Source organism: Sphaerodactylus townsendi, linkage group LG07 (assembly GCF_021028975.2).
Source record: "Sphaerodactylus townsendi isolate TG3544 linkage group LG07, MPM_Stown_v2.3, whole genome shotgun sequence".
Classification (NCBI taxonomy): Eukaryota; Metazoa; Chordata; class Lepidosauria; order Squamata; family Sphaerodactylidae; genus Sphaerodactylus; species Sphaerodactylus townsendi.
The window spans coordinates 76,993,703-77,012,858 of NC_059431.1; the positions used below are offsets into that span (position 1 = coordinate 76,993,703).

A 19,156-nucleotide genomic window follows, 5' to 3' on the forward strand; every position below is an offset into this window, starting at 1 on the left:
GATGATTGTTATCATTATTATTGCTTTAGGTAATTCTAGGAATTCTACTTCCTCCTTCAATTCTCAGCTTGGAGTTTAAGAACAAAGATGATATGCCTTACATGTCTCAGGCCCAAGAAATCCTTCAAGAGAAAGAGCCAGAGGAACCAGAAAAACCAGTTAAAGAAAAAGAAGAGGAGGACATGGAACTCACAGTAAGGGGAAAACCTTGCCAAAGATGGTCTGGATACTAATGTCTCACTTGTGATGTCATCTCTGTATGTTATAGAGTGGTTTGTAATCCACTGAGCATTTCTCCAGGCATTCCCTCCTGAATGTAATTACAGTTTTGTATAAGTAGTAGTCCTATAAACTTCACAATTGTGTATACAAGGATGTGCATTTAGAGTGAGGAGCAGGAGTAGGCTCACTGACTCCACCCTTTGACCTACATGTTGCCACAGAAACCCCACATGCAAACTGTACTTATATAGGTTCCATCCATATGAACACATCTACATATATATAACCTCTACAGACAAATACCATGCATGCATGGCTAGTGTTAGACTATGTTTAGAAGAATTCCATAAGTTGAACATGCTGATATAAACAGATATTTTTGCTTTGAGAAAGCATCTCTGGAAACCTAAGCAGAGTTGTATCCTTCCAAGCTGTTTATTTTATGGACTTAAAGGGTATAAATTTGCTGCAAGCAAGCTCACCATGGATTACTCATCTTAGTAGATGTATGAGTACACAACGATCTTGTAACATACCATTAGAAGGAACACTGTGACTTTGTGAACAGGCATGGAAGATTTACAGAAGAAATGATAGCTGATGAACTTCTGTTGGAATATTTGTAAAGCTGAGTTAGCGCAATAGTGAGGCAGAGTCAGTTGCTTACTGAAATAAAGTTTACTTACTATAAAAGAAGGGTAGGGTAACTTGGGAGAAAACAAGAAATATCTTTCTAAGTAGCTAGCTCCAACAGCTAGCCTGTTGCTTGGCTATTACATGGCTAACAAGCTACTAGAGAGCATGTGCAGAGAGTAACAAAGAATATAAACCTATGGCCTACATGCAGACTGGCATGTAGCCCATGTCAGGTCTTCTTAGCCAATAGGTATCAATTACCTGGTCACTGACTTCTGACCTCACTAACTAATTAGCATGCAACAATTAACTTCTTCATTACTGGATTGTGTGACTGGCTCTTGCCAAATCCCATCAACTTCCCTAAATATCCCATTATTGGTTATTATTACTGTAATACTTAAGTTTATTTCTTTTAGTTTAAAAAAAAACTAGGTCATAGTTGATCATAGTTAAACGTATGTGTTATTCAACTCTCTGAAATGGCACTTTGACTTGCCCCAAAGTTGCACTAATTTCCCCTTACAATAGCAACTGCTCAAGCCATCCAAATTGTTCCTGAGAGTTCACGGACACTACCACGCTCACCATGCTAAGCAAAATTTCAAGGACAATAGAATGAAGGAGAATTAGGAAAATTCCAGCCTAGCCCAATTACAATAATCCTAGGGCCCTCAGGAAGTTTCAGCAGTAATGTTTGTATATTGTCACATATCATTTGGATAAGTCCAGGCTGAAATGTCAATTCTGAAACATCTCTAAAACACTGTTAAATGTGCTGTTTCATTGTAACAATGGCAAATGCACATTGTAAGCAAAAATTTCTTCAATCTCCTCTATAATGCTAGTATTTCTGTCACATCATTCCTTAAATGTATTTTACTTGCCCCATCACTTGGACTCAGACATAATAAAACTGTCAACTAATATTAGACAAAAGCAATATAAATTTCTCTTCCGAAGTTAAATGTAATTTTTATCAAAGTAAATATGACCACAAAGGGCCTAATCAAATATAAAATTCTTGCTACACTCTAAAAAGATGACCAGGCTCAGACTTGTGTAAGTCTTCAGGATTTATCCTCAATTAAACTAAGGAAGATAAGGATATTTGAAATCTTGAAAGTTTATTAAACCTATACTGGTTTTAGGGAAAAGTGTGGAGATTCTTCTGTGGGGTTTTGCATAGGGTGGCCAATGGCTGATAGAGACGGTGGGGCCATGTTTACCAACATTAGAGGCACTCCTGCCAGCAGAAAGGGCAAAGGCACTGGTAGCTGGGCATCCTCAGCTCCACAGTGGTAAAACCAGGAAGTGGCCACTGCAGCGAAAGAACACTGGCAGTCAATTACATTCCGGCACAGAGAAGGGGGGTGGGCCAGAGCATTCCCATGGGTGGACATGATATTAGTTGGCTTCCACCCGAGGCTTCAAGGCAGGAACATGGCAGCCCTGGATTTGTGCCATCTATCTAATTATTGAGGGCTTTCAAGCAGTGGGGGAGGGGTTTGTCTCTTCTGCCTCCCAAAGCCACCTGAAAGCCCTCTGAAAGCAGCAGGGTGGTATGGCAGCACACCATCCAAGGATGCCTCAGGTTGTGGATTGGATTTGTCTAATTTTAGAATATGATAATTTTAGACTGTGAGGTGGAATAGATAACCCTTGAGTGCCATTCCAACTTTATGAGTCACTCAGGACTAGGAATTCTTGCATTGACCAATATGCATTATAGTTTGGTTACTTTTAGTGCCTCTAATAATTGCCATTTTCAGTCTTTTCTTTTGGTTGATTATTTTTCCTTACGCTTTATTTGGGCTTTGTTGTTGTTAAAGTCCTGCACTGTCAACATACTCCTTGGCAAACACTTAGAAGAAAGAGATGTGTCCATCGGAAGCCATTGTTTAACTATATGTTCCTGTGAGACCTTGCAACACTAATATGAAATGAGTATATTATACACAAAAGAGATATCAAGCCACTTTGATAATTAAAAATCCCTAAACTCGTATAAGACTTCAGAAGCATTTTTATGTGATTGCAGCTATGGATTGGTCTCTCAGTGCCCATATTCTGTTGATAAACAACAGTTACTTTATGTTTGATTAAATTTTGTTTAAAAACTAGGATGTTTCCTACAGGGCACCAGCAAGAGCTGTCCCCAAGACCTTGCCTGCAGGCAAGCAGAAGGCTCTGCCTACAAGACCCAAAATTCAGGGAAGCTGAAGACCCTAGGCACAAGATCAACCTACAGGAACCCTATGCAGGCAAGATCCTGGACACTGGAAAAAGAGGCAAAGATCAGAAGCCAGCATAAGATTGACAGGTTGCCCTCCTGAGAAATGAACTCATTCAGCTTTCAACTGTAGTTAATTATTGCTGGCTTCTGATCAATAAATAAAGTGCTTATTCAAATCTCATAAGCACAGCTTGTTTCAGGGTTCAAATGTAGTGAATAGTAATTGTCCTGTCTCTGTGATGTTCCTGGCTCCTTTTCTCCAGTACTGTGTCTCCTTCTAGTCTGTGAACTCCTTCCCTGCTGACAATATAGAAGCACAGTGTGCTGAAATATATTGTCTTGTTTCCATAGAAATAGTATAGTTTTCCTCCTTACCTTCTCTCAACCCTTTGACAAAACCCTGTGCCATTTTCCCCTCTGCCTGACATTAATCTTGATAACATACAGCACTTATGGCTCTGAGGTGCCAATGAGTGATCATATTTTGTGTGATCCATTTCAGAGGCCTGAGCTGATCTTAACCAGGTTGGATTCTTCTGCTGCTGTGAATCTAAGGTTTTCTGACCCAAAATGTGTAAATGCTAGACATGTTTAAGAATAAAAATGAAAAAAATGTTTGAGGACATTTTCTTGCACAAATTTTGCTGTTTTGCTTTGGCTGGATTCCTTGTACGTGCAATAATAAATGAGTGGGCTGTTCAGCATCCTCACTGGAAAAGCAGCTGTGCTGCTAAATATGTTTTCCAAAGAGGTTGTTGGTACAATAGCACAGTGTAGAATGAACAGTTGCTATTATAGCTTTAATTGCATCAATTTGTGGTATTGTACAAGCATCTCCAACCAGTACTGGACTGCTGGAGAGCTAGGTTGCAATGAATAAATGACACTAGATGTAATGATGCTCAAAGCCTTGTTTTACTTCAGCTTTAGAGGAAAATTAGCATGGCAGAAGTATGAGGGCCTGACAACATTTGAATTCACAGCAACATAAAGACATTTCAGCTTTTAGAGAGCCATTTGTGTCATTGCATGAGTGCACAGCTAATATTTGATAGTAATATTTTAATAGGATTATATCTGTTAGGTTATGTAGCAAAAAAAGACTTATTAAGCATTTAGTTGTACAACTGTGCAATTCATTCCACACTTTTGCAACTATTAATATTGTAATAAAGACAGAGAGCTGTGGTTCTGTGGGTGCAGTGACTGGATAAAGTTCAATGATAGTGTTACAGGATGTTCTTAAATATTCTGATTCCTGAAGGCGTAAAAGGATAAACAATAAACAGTCCATTTTCGAGATGTAAATGATAAAATGTATGAGGAAAAAAATTACATTCTAGGGATAAGAGTTGTGAGGGAGGAAGCTGCAGGAAAAGGAGACTGGTGGCAAGGAAGGAGCAGGAAACCCACAGGAAGACTAATAAACCGGACAGATGAAGACAACAGAAGAGTAGTAGTGGAGATAAAGACCTAACGAAAACAGCAGAAGATCTGATGAATGATGAGACCAATGAGAGCCAATGCAAAAGGTCCAACATCTTTTAAAAAGATAACAATTAAAAGCAAAAGAAGTGGAGACAGACAAGTGTGCTGAAGACTGTAGGACAAAATAGCAAGGCATTTGCAAAATAATCAATAGAGAGAGCATAGAAATGTGGTTTATTGTCACATCACATGTAGGTACATGTATGCTGATGGGAATCAGTATACTTCAATTTCCCATAGTTCCAGAGGCCCTAAAAACATTTCAAGGGATGCAACAGAAAGGTACTTTGTGCATCCCTACATGATTCATCCTGAGTCAGAAGAATGAATCATAGTAAAGCTGTAGATTAATAAAAAAAGAATCCACCTACATTTATATCAGTCTTCTAGCAAATTATCTTTTCTTTCCACACCTTTTACCTTCTCACATTGAAAACAGCTTGTCAGCTCATTGTAAACTATTTACTGTCTTTGGCTCTTGCTGCAATATTGTGAATAATGAGATTTTTCAGATTTTGACTCCAGTGTGAACATCCAGAACCCTGAATGTCAGCCCAGTCTTCTCAAAAAGAGGGGGTAGGTACTGGTGCTCAGTGGTCCATGGTTATTTCAATGAACTTAAAGCATAATAAAACACTCTCAACAAGGAAAAAAATAAAGGAGTCATCCCAAAAGGGGGACAGAGGCACATATTTCAAGTACATATCGCTGTTACAGAAGTTTTGAAAACTTAAATGCTGGCAATTATAGGCCATTTCTGCATGGTCCAAATATCATGGGTTGAGCAAGAGAAATACCCCAGTTTGGCCAAGAAGTTTGCGTGGTTCCTAATTCAAATTGGGTTTGTCCCACAATATTTCCCTCATCCCATATTTTTCAAAAACTGCTAAAATGTTGATCTTTTCCCCAAATCCCATGTTGAATTGCTTCTGTGCGAAGGCCACAGGAGCAAAACTGATTTCTTTTTCCCACCCCACCCCCTGATCTTTCTGCTTTACATCATGCTCGCCCTGTTCCAGCTCACTCTCACCAAGCGCCACTTGCTAGCCCAGTCCTGCAGCTCCCGACTCACATTCCCAACAGGATCCTTGGAGGGGAGGAGTGGGAAGCATCTGCCTGGCAGGATGCTCTCATTCCATGACAGTCCCAAAAACCAGTCAAATGTTATTTGGTATATTGGGGGGGGGGGGAGTGAGTGTCTCATGCTGTGGTTTCCTACACACCTTTAAATGTGGTTGGGACATAGTGCTCTGCCCAGCATTGGTCAAAAGGTTTTACTTTGTTTAGCACAACGTGCTTGCCATTTTGCTCACTGCATCAGCTCCTTTCCAAATCTAGAGAAAAGGAGTGTGTGTGTGCCCTGCATGGTTTTCCTGTGGTTGCTGTGGATCCGTCAATCAGAAGAATCACCTTTGGGAGTGGGGGAAGAGCCAATCAGAATGCAGCATACCAGGGATGTTCAAGCATGAGTGCTGCATCTATGTTGTAAAAACAAAAAAGACTGAGCTCATGCAAAAGAAATTAGAGTATTTCCTCCTGGTCTTGACTCGATTCCTTCCCAGAAATGGGCACCCATGCAAAGGGAGAAACTGGGATAAAATAGACTGGACTGTAAGATACCAATTGTAACTCAGTATAATTGTGCCATGCAGAAACAGCCATAGTATTTCAATTATTACATTCAGTTCTAGTTCCACATATATAAACCACCCACATATGCACGCGCACACATAGATACACAAATTATAACTAATTTCTAAGAAAAAAGGGAAAGGACTATCTTTTTTAAACTGCATATTTGCTTCTTATCTGAATAATACTACAGAGTCTTCTATTCCAGACCTTTAAAGTAATAAAATAATTTTTCTATCTTTCCATAAATGTGCCATTCCAGTTCTTGCAGCTAACAATAACTAATGAATTCAATTCTGATCTGCTTTACCTTGTGAAAGGTCAGGTCATTTCATCTCCTCTTGGGAAATATGAATTTATAACAGAAGAACTTGAAGCATATCTTTAAATAATATCCTCTTTCAAACACAATTTTCCAAACTTGGGACCATATGAAATTGTATGTGCTGAAGTCAGCTAAGAAGTCCTTCATTATTATATAGTTCTAAATAGTAGTTTACCCTTAAACTATAGTATAAAGGATATTTTCTGTGCTACCATAGAATATATTTCACACCATCTGTACCTATACAGTGAAAAATATAAGTAAATGGCAATAAAATGGTAAGTGGTAAGTAAATGTGTGTATAGGACTACAGTCTCACAGAGATCTCTAAATAGGCATCTGCCAATTGGTTTCTTGGCACTCATTTGCTTTTCCCAAAAAAACAGCCTATCCTTTCTTTCTTCCAGCTCATTAGAACTGGAGATGCTTCTGAAGAATCCAGGAGGCATTGTCTTTGGTGATTTCCTCACTGGCGATTAATCCTGGGATAGTCACACGAAATATCCAGATTCCCTCAAGATCTCCTCACAGCCAAACTGTGGAACACAGAATAGTCCTGTTTCTGGTGCTCCCCCCCCCCCTTAATCATGGGATTTTCCTGGACCTGCTTGTATATGCACCTTTTTGAAAAAACACTCCAATGGGAGCTAATAGGAAATGGGGGCTACACATTTGAGGGTCCATAACTTTGGTCTCCATTAACCAAACTTCACCAAACCTGGGTGGTATTATCAGGAGAGTCTCCTACTAATACTACCCATGTTTTGTGGAGTTTGGTCCAGGGAGTCAAAAACTATGGACTCCCAAAGGGGGTGTCCCCATCCCCCATTGTTTCCAATGGGAGCTAATAGGAGATGGGGGCTACACATTTGAGGGTCCATAACTTTGGCCCCCATGAACCAAACTTCACCAAACCTGGACGGTATCATCAGGAGGGTCTCCTAAAGATATTCTGAAATTTTGATGCTACTAGCTTGAAAATTGCACCCCTGACAGCAGGCACACCCTCCCCAAGGGGCAGGCCTAGATGTGTTCACTAGAAACATGCTGCAGTGAGGATGAAACCTGGATGAAAACCTGGATGAAAACTTGGATGAATAGGTGCCAATTCGTTTGAAACTTGGTTGTGTCTAGATTAAATTTTCAGTGGGAATGTGGCCTTTGTGTCTCCAGAGAGCTCCCAATCAGAAATAGGTGCTTCCTTCACAGGGAGGACATTTACATTGCTTCCCAATATTTTGTGATTGGCCTCAATAACCCGCTGCTGCCATTGTGTGATTGCCCCTGGTTGCCATGGCAATTATTTTAGTGTGGCTCATTCCTTGTTCCCAAAATATCAGAAGTACACATATAGACCTAACAAGATTGGCATCCCAGGTATACATATTCAGCCCATGCTGCCAGGCAACCAGTTGGGCTTTACTCAACATCCTCAAAACCAAAAGAGCTATCTGAATTAAACAGATTAACAGTTGACTGAGGAGGGCCTAAAACGCTGTAGCCTTAAAGTCTAAACTATAAGCCTTGTATGCAGAAAAGGCCTTCTAATCTCCATTTAAAGGGATCTTTAATAACAGGGATTCTCAGGCTACTACAACCAAGAGGAATGCCAAAACTATGTTTTTTTCCTTTGCCTTTCTCTAAAATTTGTCCAGTCTCCTCTACTATTTCACTCTTCTAGTGCAAACTCTCCAATTCCAGATAAAGGAATTGAGAAGAGCTCCTCTGTAAAGTTAGACCTGAACTGATAAATCCAATACAGACAGGTGCATTTTGCAGTGATTCTGTGTCACTGCAGTCAAAGCAGCAGGATCTGCAGTCAAAGTAGCAGGATCTCAGTGGGAGGAGTAGCAACTAAAGACAAACTACGCAGTGAATTCTCCCAAATTTCTGTCTGGAATGGAGTCTGCTGGAGACAGACTTCCTTTTTTTGGCCATTCACAGAAAAATCTGAAAAAAGTCCAGGCAAGAAATACCTTTTGTTATTAGCTGAAACACAGTGTTGTTCCTAACTTGGAATCCTATTGGCCACTCTAACTTTCTGCCCCCACTTCCACCCACCCCTTCCAAGAGGTTGTTGCAATCAGATTAGGACTAGCAGAAATGCAGTGCAAAATGCAGTACAGTCACTGGGCAAATAGGAAAGCTCCAGGGAGCACTCCTACTTTCGTCTTTGAGATGCCTTTCCTGTTATCCTAGAAACCTGTCTGAGGACAGGAAAAGGGCAACAGCAGATTTCTCCTTCCAGACCATCAAACATTAGTGACCACCTAGTGTTATGCATTTTATTCTGAGTGTCTCCCCACCCACCCACCCTTTTTTATGTTTTTATTGTCATCTGATCCCTGTTGCACCTCTCATTGTCATAGCAAAAGGAGTAATGGATTATTGGAAATGCTGTTTATAGGCTAAACAAGGTTATTACAATCTTTGCCATCTATAGAGGCATTTTAGATTATTTTTATTTTAATTTTATTCTAGAATTATTTAATTTTATTTAGAATTATTGTTACATATGCATTGTTTTATATGTTTGTAAGCTGCCTTGAGCCTGGCTACAGTCAGGAATGGGCAGGGTATAAATGAAATAAAAAACAAAACAAAAATTAAAAAGAGAAATCGGGGACACCTTTGCCAGCTTGGCAGAAACCACCTGGAAGCCCAGCAGAGCACCAGCCAAAGTAACCTAGGGGAGGTTTTAAAAAATTTCCTATATATTTTTTTAATTTTCCCTTGTGCCCTTACATGGGCTGTGAGAAAACCAAAAAGCTGAGGAAAACCACAAAATTTTCAACTTTTTGGCTCATCAGTTCTATCCAGAGTTTTACTCTTTTTTTAGTTCATCATATCCAAATGCATTCCCCTAACAAAGAGCAAAAATCCCAAAAGAAAGAGGAATACTGCTCATCACAGAATATGTGTGTATGCATTACAAATTAATTATTTTGATAGTTTCCTTACAGCAAAGAAGGGTGAAGACCTTTGATAGAAATAAGTAACTTTTCAAAGTGATTTGGTTATTAACATTTTTGTTTTGTTCTGTTTAGTATTTGTGTATTTTGGCTAGAAAGAAAAATGTTGCTTGGTTGCTTGAGTGTGCTTCTGTAGCACAAAGTGAATGGGAATTAGCTTAAAAGTCTAAGATTAGTTAGCATATATCTCCCTGGATTGCAGCTGTTATTGATAGCAAAAATAATTTTTATCCATTGTTTCCTGAACATGTCAAAAATTCACAATGAGAGCTTTACAGAGTGCAAAAAACTGTTAAAAAGGTTTAGAGAATGCAAACATGAATAGCAAGTAAAGAGCTGAACTACCAATATGCACATGTAGAGGAATAGGAAAATATTTTGGTAACATGATAATTTTGCATTTTTTAAAACTTCTTGTTAACTTGATTTTTTTTCCTAGATGGTTGCCTGTGTAGCTAGTTAGGTGACTAGACATTCTTTAGGTAGTAGCAGTGTTACAGGTTTGGGTTTTAATCACATAGAAATATAGTGTTTCTTAAAGATTGTTTATTTATTTTTTTATTTATTATTTCGATTTTTATACCGCCCCGTCCCCGAGGGGTCTCAATGGGTCTAAATGGCTCTGGTCAAGTAGCCAACAGGGATTGAAGGAGCTGAGCCCTCCTTTGACTGCGTTAAGTGGGCATATATGTTCTTGGTTGGAAGGAAGCACACTTTGGGATCCTAGGAGAAGCCAAGAGAGAAGCAGGATGTCAGTGACGTGAGTTGGCTGAAGCTACTGGCAGTGGTACCAGATCCTTTAGGATCAAAAGCAGAATAGTATGCTTCCATATGTGTATCTGTAAATAAAGCAAATACTATACAAATACCATGTGTCTCCCATGCTCTCTTTTCCAAAGAAGCAAAATAAGTAAAGCAATGCCCCTTGAATTTTTCATTGATTAGGGAAGAAGTATGTATGGAATAATATCTTTATTTCAATGAAGCAGTTGACAAAGCTTCCAATGATGTTTTGGTTTGCAAACTAGTTAAATGAGAGCAAAATGACAGTACACTCATGTAAAATCACAGCTCGCTAAAGAAATACTCATAGAGTGCTTATCATTGGTATGTCATTAATCTGGAAGGAGATCCTGAATAGGAAATTGGACGAATATCTACTTGGCCCAGTTCATTTCAATACTTTAATCAATGACTGGATGAAGAGATGGAAGGGAGCATGGAATAGATAGCTAATAACCTAATTAAATCAAAATGACTTGATAGGTGTGGAAAGCTAGCTAACAAAATGGAACTACAAAAAGAATCAAAGGCCCAGATATAAGAGTGAAGTAGTACTTGGCAAGCCTACAGTAAATCACGAGTCAACAGTATGATGATGCTGTGACAAGTTTTGGATTGCATTAATAGAAGCATAGTACAAGAAATAATAATCACATCCTATCCTGCATGGGACAGATCTTATACAGAGTACTGAGTTCAGTTTGGAGCACTGCACTTTATGAAAGATATTGGCACATTGAAGAAGGCGATAAAGATGGAAAACAAGCCTTAAGAGCAAAGGTTGAAGGAACTGGGTATGTTCAACCTGGAGAAGAGAAGATTAAGCATGAGTATGGTCATGTTAATCAAATATGTAAATATGGAAGAAGGCTTTTTATCTGCTGTTGAAGAAGGTGAGACTTGATCTATTGGTTTTACATTACAGAACAGTAATTTCAGCTGAAAATTAGGTGAAGCTTTCTAACAGTGAATGCTACTCAACAGGGTAGGACACTTTCTTGCTGCAGTCTTCAGTTTGAAGCTAGGCAGACAACTGTCAGAGAAGCTCTAACTGTTTTTCCTGAATTGACCAGGGGATTGAACTCAATAGCCTATATGGCTTCCAGCTCATTGATTCTATATTTGTCTTTGTTGGATCTAATTAAATTAAAATGGTAACATTTGCAGTTAATCAACTATAACAGTTCCTATTCTTCTTCACTTTAGGCAATGCTGGGACGTGGCAATGGAGAGTCATCACGAAAGAAGGAAGATGAGGAAGTTCACAACCAGCATAGATTAATCCCCTTTGGACGCAAGATCTATGAATTCTACAATGCACCAATTGTTAAGTTTTGGTTCTACACTGTAAGGAGCAAATATTATTTGGTTATCTGTTATTAGTGCCAAAAATTGCAATGCCCTTTCATTAGTATGCATACAGTATTTGAATGTCTAAATATACAAATGTGGTTATTTATAGATGGTTTGCAGAGGAATTTGACCCCCTGTGTATGTTACTGAATAGTAACTAGGAACTAGTGGGATATATCTCCAGTTCCTGCCAATATAATGGGAGGGAATAAAAAATAGCTCAAATTGCTTTCCACATTTGTAACTCTTAGTGAAAAAGCAGTTCTGATATTTGCACTCCGTATGCACTCCAGCATGATCTAAATTAACTATTCAGTGACATTTCAGTGGACTGACGCTGTACAAGGTACCCAGAACAGAAAAGGAATTCCCCTCTCATCTTCATCATCATATTTATTTACAGTCAAGAGACCCATAAAACATATTAAAAAAACTAATAATTTAATAAGTTTAAAATACATTCTAGAAAAAATACAAAATTAAAATTGTTCAAATTAAGCCTAATCAATTTATCAGCAATTAATCTCACAATCCAGGCTAAATATGGAAACCCTAATCCTTGCTGCCACAGACAAAAATTTAGCAACTGCAAGAGTAATATTTAGACATTTGTCCTCTAGGAGAGTCTTAACTAAAATTACAGGGGAATAATTTCCCCACCCTGGTATCAGCAGTATTAACCCATCTTGGTGTATCTTCTGGTACAATTTGCAAGAAAGCAAAACATGTCTCAGATATTCCACCTCATTACCATTACATGGGCAACATCTTTCAAAATATGGAATACCTCGAAAATGACCTCATGTAACCTCAGAGGGGAGCACGTTCAATCTGGATTTGGTAAATATCACTCTATAGTGCAAAATTGATAGCTTTTTCAGATAATTAGCTGGACTAAATGGGTTGTTATAATTCAGTCCCAAAAAAGAAGGGGGCAGACAGATGATGACTGAATTCGACGTTTTGCAAGGGTAAAATCCTTGAATCTCTGGATCACAGATTTCAGAGCCATATCTGGCCCCAATCATGTAAGGAAGGATGGAGAGAGGTCATATGAAGGTACTTTTAATTCAATTACTTTAGCCCATTTTGAGTGATCCTCAGAAGCGAGATGTATTAATAAGTCTTTCCCTTCAGCAAAAAGAAAAACCTTAACCATAGTTTTATGGCAGCAATCCATGCCCTGTATATAAGTGGAAAGGAATTCCCCTCTCCATTTAATTGAATTAAGATTATGTGACGAGAGGATTACATAGGGAGTAGGGATGTGCACTTGAAAAATGGCATTTTTTTAATTTGGATTTTTGGATTGGTTTCAATAACATTATTGTAGATTATACACCTCCCCAGTACCATTTTGTGATTTGGATTGGAGGAGGGGGGTAGAAAGTTAAAAATTTGGGAGGTCCATTATTGCATATGGGGGACTCCTTCTGAGGAACTAGAGGGGCTATTTCTAAAGAAAATGACTGAAATTGCAGGAAACCTAGTTCTATCCGTCCACTGAAGAAGTTGTAAGTTTCAAGCAAATTGTATAATAGGATCCAATTCTATGATTCCCTGAACAAAGTCATTCTACTTTTCTCCATTCTTTCCTGGGGGAGGGGGATTCCATGCTTTCCCAAGAACAAAGAAGCCAATAACCAAACACTAAACAGAAACCACTGGCCAAAAGCCTCCAGATGCAAATAAAACTAACAGTCCCACAGAACCAATGTCAAACTAGTGAATCCCAGCAGAACTACAAGCCAATGTTGCTAACTCACAACAATCAATGTCAAACCAGCAAATGCAAGCAAGACTGTTTAAGCAAGGGGCACTGTTGCAAGCCCAACAGAATCAATGTCAAGCCACAGAAGCCAAGCAGTACCAAACACCAATATGGCAAGCCCAACAGAACAAATTTCAAACCACAGAATCCAAAATAAACTAATCAGATAATCCAGTACCAAAGCACCCAGCCAAACCTGGCAAGACACTGACACAAACACACAATGTCACTTCACCAAAGAAGCCCTCAGAAAACAAAAGAGAGAAGGGTTTGGGGTACCTGAGATCTCTTCTCTCTGTAGTCTAGCATGCAGGAGCCTCAGGAGCTGAACCTGCCATTTATTTCTGGTGCTCCTGTTCTCCCTATTCCTGTACAATGTCAGATACTTGTACTTTCCTAATAAATCTCTTTCAGTGATATTTGAGGGTTTTATTCTTTATCAGAGGGGCAAGGATGACATTTTTGGCACTGTATTTATTTGTTGGAGGACACTGGAGGAGTTTCTGAGCCACAATAGAGAGGTCTGGCTAGACCATCTCTTTCCTGGCCCAGTAGTTCAATGGGTCAGTGGCACATGATTCATAGGTCTCAGATAGGTAACTCCTCCCCATTGCATTTGCCAAAGCCTAGCTTGTGTGACTCATGTTCCCACTGGCACTGACTTCCTCCTCAGTGGATTCCATTCCCATGGCTATCATGGGAGCGGCTATGGGAGAAGACCTTACTCAGAAAGAAGGAAGTGTAGCAGAGATGTTTACCCCTTCCTCATCCTCTCTTGGAGGCAGTGTGCCTCTCTTGGCTGCACCCAGCAAAGTAGCTTTTCAGTATGCTTAACAAAGTTGCCTTTGATACATGGAGTCAAACACAAGGATTTGTGTGGGACAGGCTTTTTAATTTTGGTATATTACCCCCCCAAAAGACATTCCCAATATTCCCAAATATCAAATAATGAAATTTGTATTTGGGATTTCTGGAGGGAATCTGAATTTTGGGGGTCCATTATTCCCTAATGGGACATTTTCTGGATGGTGGAGGGGTTGCTTTTAAAGCTGCATACACCAAAATTTTAGGGAATTTGCTGGTTCCTATCTTTTAAACAATCCCCAGATTTCAGTTAGATTGGACCTAGAGTCCAATTGCATGGGCCCCTGAACAGGGTGATTCCATCTATCCTCAAGAGAGAACCCTCCAGGGTGGACAAAAGCCATGTCTGGAAGTAGCAATCACTACTCAAATGCCTCCCATGGAAAAAAAATAACACAATTAGGCCAGCAAAACCACTGCAGAACCCATTAATCCCAGTATAGCCACAAACCAATGTGACAAGGCAAACAGAACCAAAGCTTAAATCAAACCACAGAATCTCTGCAGTGAAAAGGAGAGAGCAGAACCAGTGCCACTGATAGTGCAAATTCAATAGGATCAGTGTCAAACCAGAGGATCTCTGCAGTGGAAACTGAAGGGGAACTTTTTAAGCCCAACAGAACCAATGAGAATGTATAGATGCCCAGCAGAAGCCTGTATCATTGTGGCAGTTCAGCCCTAACAGAAGTAATGTAAAACTAGAAAATAACAGCAGAATAAATCCAAGCAAATTGAGGGGGGACACAGCAGAGAAAAACAACTTTTGAAACTGACCAAAAGACTTGAAATAGATGGAAGCAGCCTGGCAAGCCAATAGAAACTCAGGGAGACACAGAAATAAAGAAAGCAATAGAGGGAAAACAGTCTTGAGAACCTGCAAACACTAGCTCCAAATCTTCACAAGCAATGGTTAATATGTCTGGGATTTGGGAACCATTTTTTATGATAACCCAAAAATTCCCAGAAATTCCCAAATATATCCCCCCAAAATACCAATATGGTATTTTTGAGTATATTTTGGGTTCTGTTTTGCTCAAAAGTACATCTCTAGACTCACATATTTATCAGCATCAGTCATGTAGCTACCACAGAGTGGGGGGGTGCCGCACCCTGGGCGCGCATCATTGGGGGTCACATGGGGGCGGAAAATCACCCCCACACCCCACCCTCTTCCCCCTCATCCTGCCTCACCTGGTCCGACAGAAGTCACTGCTGGGTGTTCCTGCCCAGCCCGCCCCAGCAGCCAGGCCCCACGGCCTGGAGCAGCCTGGCAGGGCCGGGCCATAGGACTGGGTGCGGGCCCAGCCAGGCTGCTTTTTCAGCCAGCTGCTCTTTGCAGCTGGCTAACTAAGGTAGTTGGTGGATGGGGGTCACAGAAGGGTTGGGGCCTGCAGGGGGCCTGCCACCCCCACCCCACCCCTTCTTTGCAGACGGCTGAACTAAGTGGAGGGCAGTGGTGGGGCACCATGGGGGGCATGCGGTTGGGGCGTCACTGGGGCAGGTGCCATTTCCTCCCCCCCCCCCCGGCCATTGACCAGCATATACACCTTTTGCTTGGTGAGAAGTTTTAGGCAGGCATCAAAGCACAAGATTTTTAACACTTTTCAAAAACGATGCAAAACAAAACCAAGGGAAAGTGTATTCTTTGAAGAACTAGAAGGAAAACAAAAGCTCCCTCTTCCAACTACAACCCTACGGGCAAAAACAAAAAAACACAGAAAAACTTTTGAAACAAAGTACACTGTGGGTAAGCCTGTCCTGTGGATGTCCAGCCACAAAACAAGTAGAGTAGCAGTTCTCAATCTGTGGGTTGCGACCCCTTTGGGGGTCAAACAACCCTTTCTCAGGGGTCACCTACACACACGCCAAGTTGCAACCGGTTTGTACCGGCCGCTGCCATTCTCTCTCTCTCTCTCTCTCTCTCTCTCTCTCTCTCTCTCTCTCTCCACTACAACGCGGTGTAGCCACCTACTCCATAGAGGAAACCCAGCGGGGAGAGCTGGGCACTTGCGGGCTCTGTCAGCAGTTGCAAAACAAGGGCCCTCTCCGGGGGGATTCCCTTCATGGAGAAAGCCGCCGCCGCCTTGCTTCAGGGTGGGGGGCCCTTCCTGGTGGGGCTGCAATAGGTAAATGGGTAGAGGGGAGGTGGGCATGTTTGGGGACCCATTTGAAGCGTCTTGATGAAAACTATGTCAAGCATCCAAAACTGGACGCATAAATGCAAACCTTTCCCTTCCGTTTTTGTGCCGAATAAGGTCTAAAGTGCACGGAAGGATGTGCTGCGAGTGCTGAGCCAGGCTGCAGCCGGGAGTTGTAGTGGTGTAGCGGGGACCAGGTTTTGCACGGCTGGCCTCGACTCTGTTCTCCTTCAGTCAGTTTTTAAAGGGTGCAAATGAAGGAGTGAGCAATTCTATGCAGAAATCCACAGGCTTAACCTGGAATAACTGACTGGGATTGCACTGTCAGTAACCTTGCAATCTGCTTTCTCCACGCTGCTGCCAAGATCGCTTAAAGCGGGATTGCTCCACCTTTTAATAACTATTTTTGGGGGCAAGGGTGCATGGAGAGCAGCGAAAGGTCAAGGATGTTGTTAAAATGCTGCCTATGTGTGCTTAGGCTGGGGGGTGTAGTTGTCAGTATAGGGCTAGAAGCTGAAAGACAAAATTTCATTTATTTGTAATAAGAAATCAATATTTCACAATGTATAATTACATATTGTTTTTGTGATTAATCACTATGCTTTAATTATGTTCAATTTGTTAACAATGAAAATACATCCTGCATATCAGATATTTACATTACGATTTATAACAGTAGCAAAATTACAGTTATGAAGTAGCAATGAAAATAATTTTATGGTTGGGGGTCACCACAACATGAGGAACTGTATTAAACGGTCATGGCATTAGGAAGGTTGAGAACCATTGAAGTAGAGGGTCTTCCCAGGAGCAGGCAGCAGAATGAATCCAAGGAACAGACAGAACAAAGCTGCAGAAGCGAGCAGCACCCTAAAAAAAAATCCAATCCTGAAATGAAGCCAAGTTGCAGCCAGGCTTGCTTTTTTCCTCTTTGCCCATGCACAGATAACAATGGAGAACTGTGAGACCAGTATTATGATTGGGCAGACAGTTCTAGTGTTGAGTGTCCTCGCTAATGTTTGATCTCATTGCCTGGGACAAATGCCCAAATATACCTAGAAAATACTGATAAGGTATTCTTTCAGATACACATTTGGACCAGAAATATCGCAGCACACATTCTCAGTAGGATGCATCAGAACTCTTGCCCCGCAAGGAACTGATGACCCAGAATGTTAATCTTCTTCTAGAACTTTACAGTTTTATGCAAATTATTTGTCTAGGCATGGAAAAACTGTTATATTTGGATGAGTTAACTTATATGACCAACAAAAAATTGTTTATTGCTTTGCAGATGGCATACATTGGGTACCTGATGCTGTTCAACTACATTGTGTTGGTAAAGATGGATCGTTGGCCGTCCACACAGGAGTGGATAGTAATCTCATATATATTTTCAATGGGTATAGAGAAGATGAGAGAGGTAATATTACAGTGAAAGGCCTGAAAATAGAACCAGTTTCTCATGTTCAGCTTTTTCCTAAGAATTAATGTGCTGTTTTAAATTTATAAAAATATCATTTTTTTAATAATCAAGTAAGATTTTCAATTAAAATTTTAATACTGTATTTTCATGCCCTGGTATTACATTTGGATTCTCCATAGCAAAGTATAAAACGTGGTGAGTTGGTATAATGGCAAATTTATGTTTAACGTCTGTTTAATTCAGCATATAAATATAAATTCAGAAACTTCAGCAAACTGGAGTTTGTTTGATGCCCACAAACTGGGGCTCTAAATCAAGATTAAATTTTGGTTTTAAACTGCAGTTTATATTTTTAAAATCCCAATTTGTTAAACTTGCAAATTGGAACTAAAGCTTGGAATTTTTCAATCTCTGCTTCGTGCACAAAAAGAGAAGAAGAAGAATGATCAAGGAATGGATCACTCAAACCTGAAAATATGCCAAGGGATGGGAACACTTTGCTCACAAGTGAGCTGAATAACATACATACATACATACATACATACATACATACATACATACATACATACATACATACATACATACAGCATTGAAAAGCAAGGAAAACAATAATCACAATAACCACAAGGGGGCTCTTCATCATAGATAATAAAGATTTTGAAGTCTTTTATGCAGCTGAAAAGACTTTTAGTAATATGGATGTTGCATTTTCCAAAGAAGTCTTTTCAGTTAACTGTATCTGATTTCCACATATTTTTTTGAAAATTTTTGAAAAATTAATTATGGGCTGGAGAGCATTTACAGAAAATGGCTCTAAAATTTATACTGCAATATTTCTTCAAGCTATTTTATCTTTGTAGAATCCAGATGAAGAGCTATAATGTGGTTCCAATCAAATGCTAATTATTATTGAATGATAAAAGCAAACTATAAAGTTAATAGAACTGCAGTCTGTTCACAGAGTGATTTACAAACAGAACAGAGGCTTAATTAATACAATATTTTTTCCAGGTTCAGAGTCTGATCAGAATATTATTCTTAAAAGCAAACCAGATTCTAAAAAGAAATGCAAAACCAAAGTCTAACCTACTTTGCAAAGCACCTTATGCATATAGGGAAAAGAAAAGTCACTTGGCTAGACCAGAAAGCAATCAGAATATCAATATAAAGTTTGCATTACATATTCCAGCCCTTCAAAAGTCATGCAAAAGGTGCAGTATGAAGTACTCAAGTAAGCTGTAAATTCCAGGAACAAACAAGAATACTGCAAGTTGTCAACAGTAGCATATGAGCCTGCCTTGATATAGTTT

The 19,156-nt window shown here is 39.9% G+C and overlaps 1 protein-coding gene across 3 annotated transcripts in view; it reads left to right on the plus strand.

Annotated features, from left to right (window-relative positions):
* TRPM3 (transient receptor potential cation channel subfamily M member 3) overlaps positions 1-19,156 on the plus strand; it is a 305,116-nt gene that overhangs the window by 243,012 nt on the left and 42,948 nt on the right. For 2 of the 3 annotated variants that reach the window (XM_048503483.1, XM_048503484.1), the window contains 3 exons: positions 30-194; positions 11,501-11,641; positions 17,715-17,843. In XM_048503483.1, the coding sequence (XP_048359440.1) occupies positions 30-194; positions 11,501-11,641; positions 17,715-17,843 (435 nt within the window). Of the gene's footprint in view, positions 1-29; positions 195-2,996; positions 3,123-11,500; positions 11,642-17,714; positions 17,844-19,156 lie in introns of all 3 variants that reach the window. The other variant, XM_048503482.1, reaches the window with a different exon arrangement.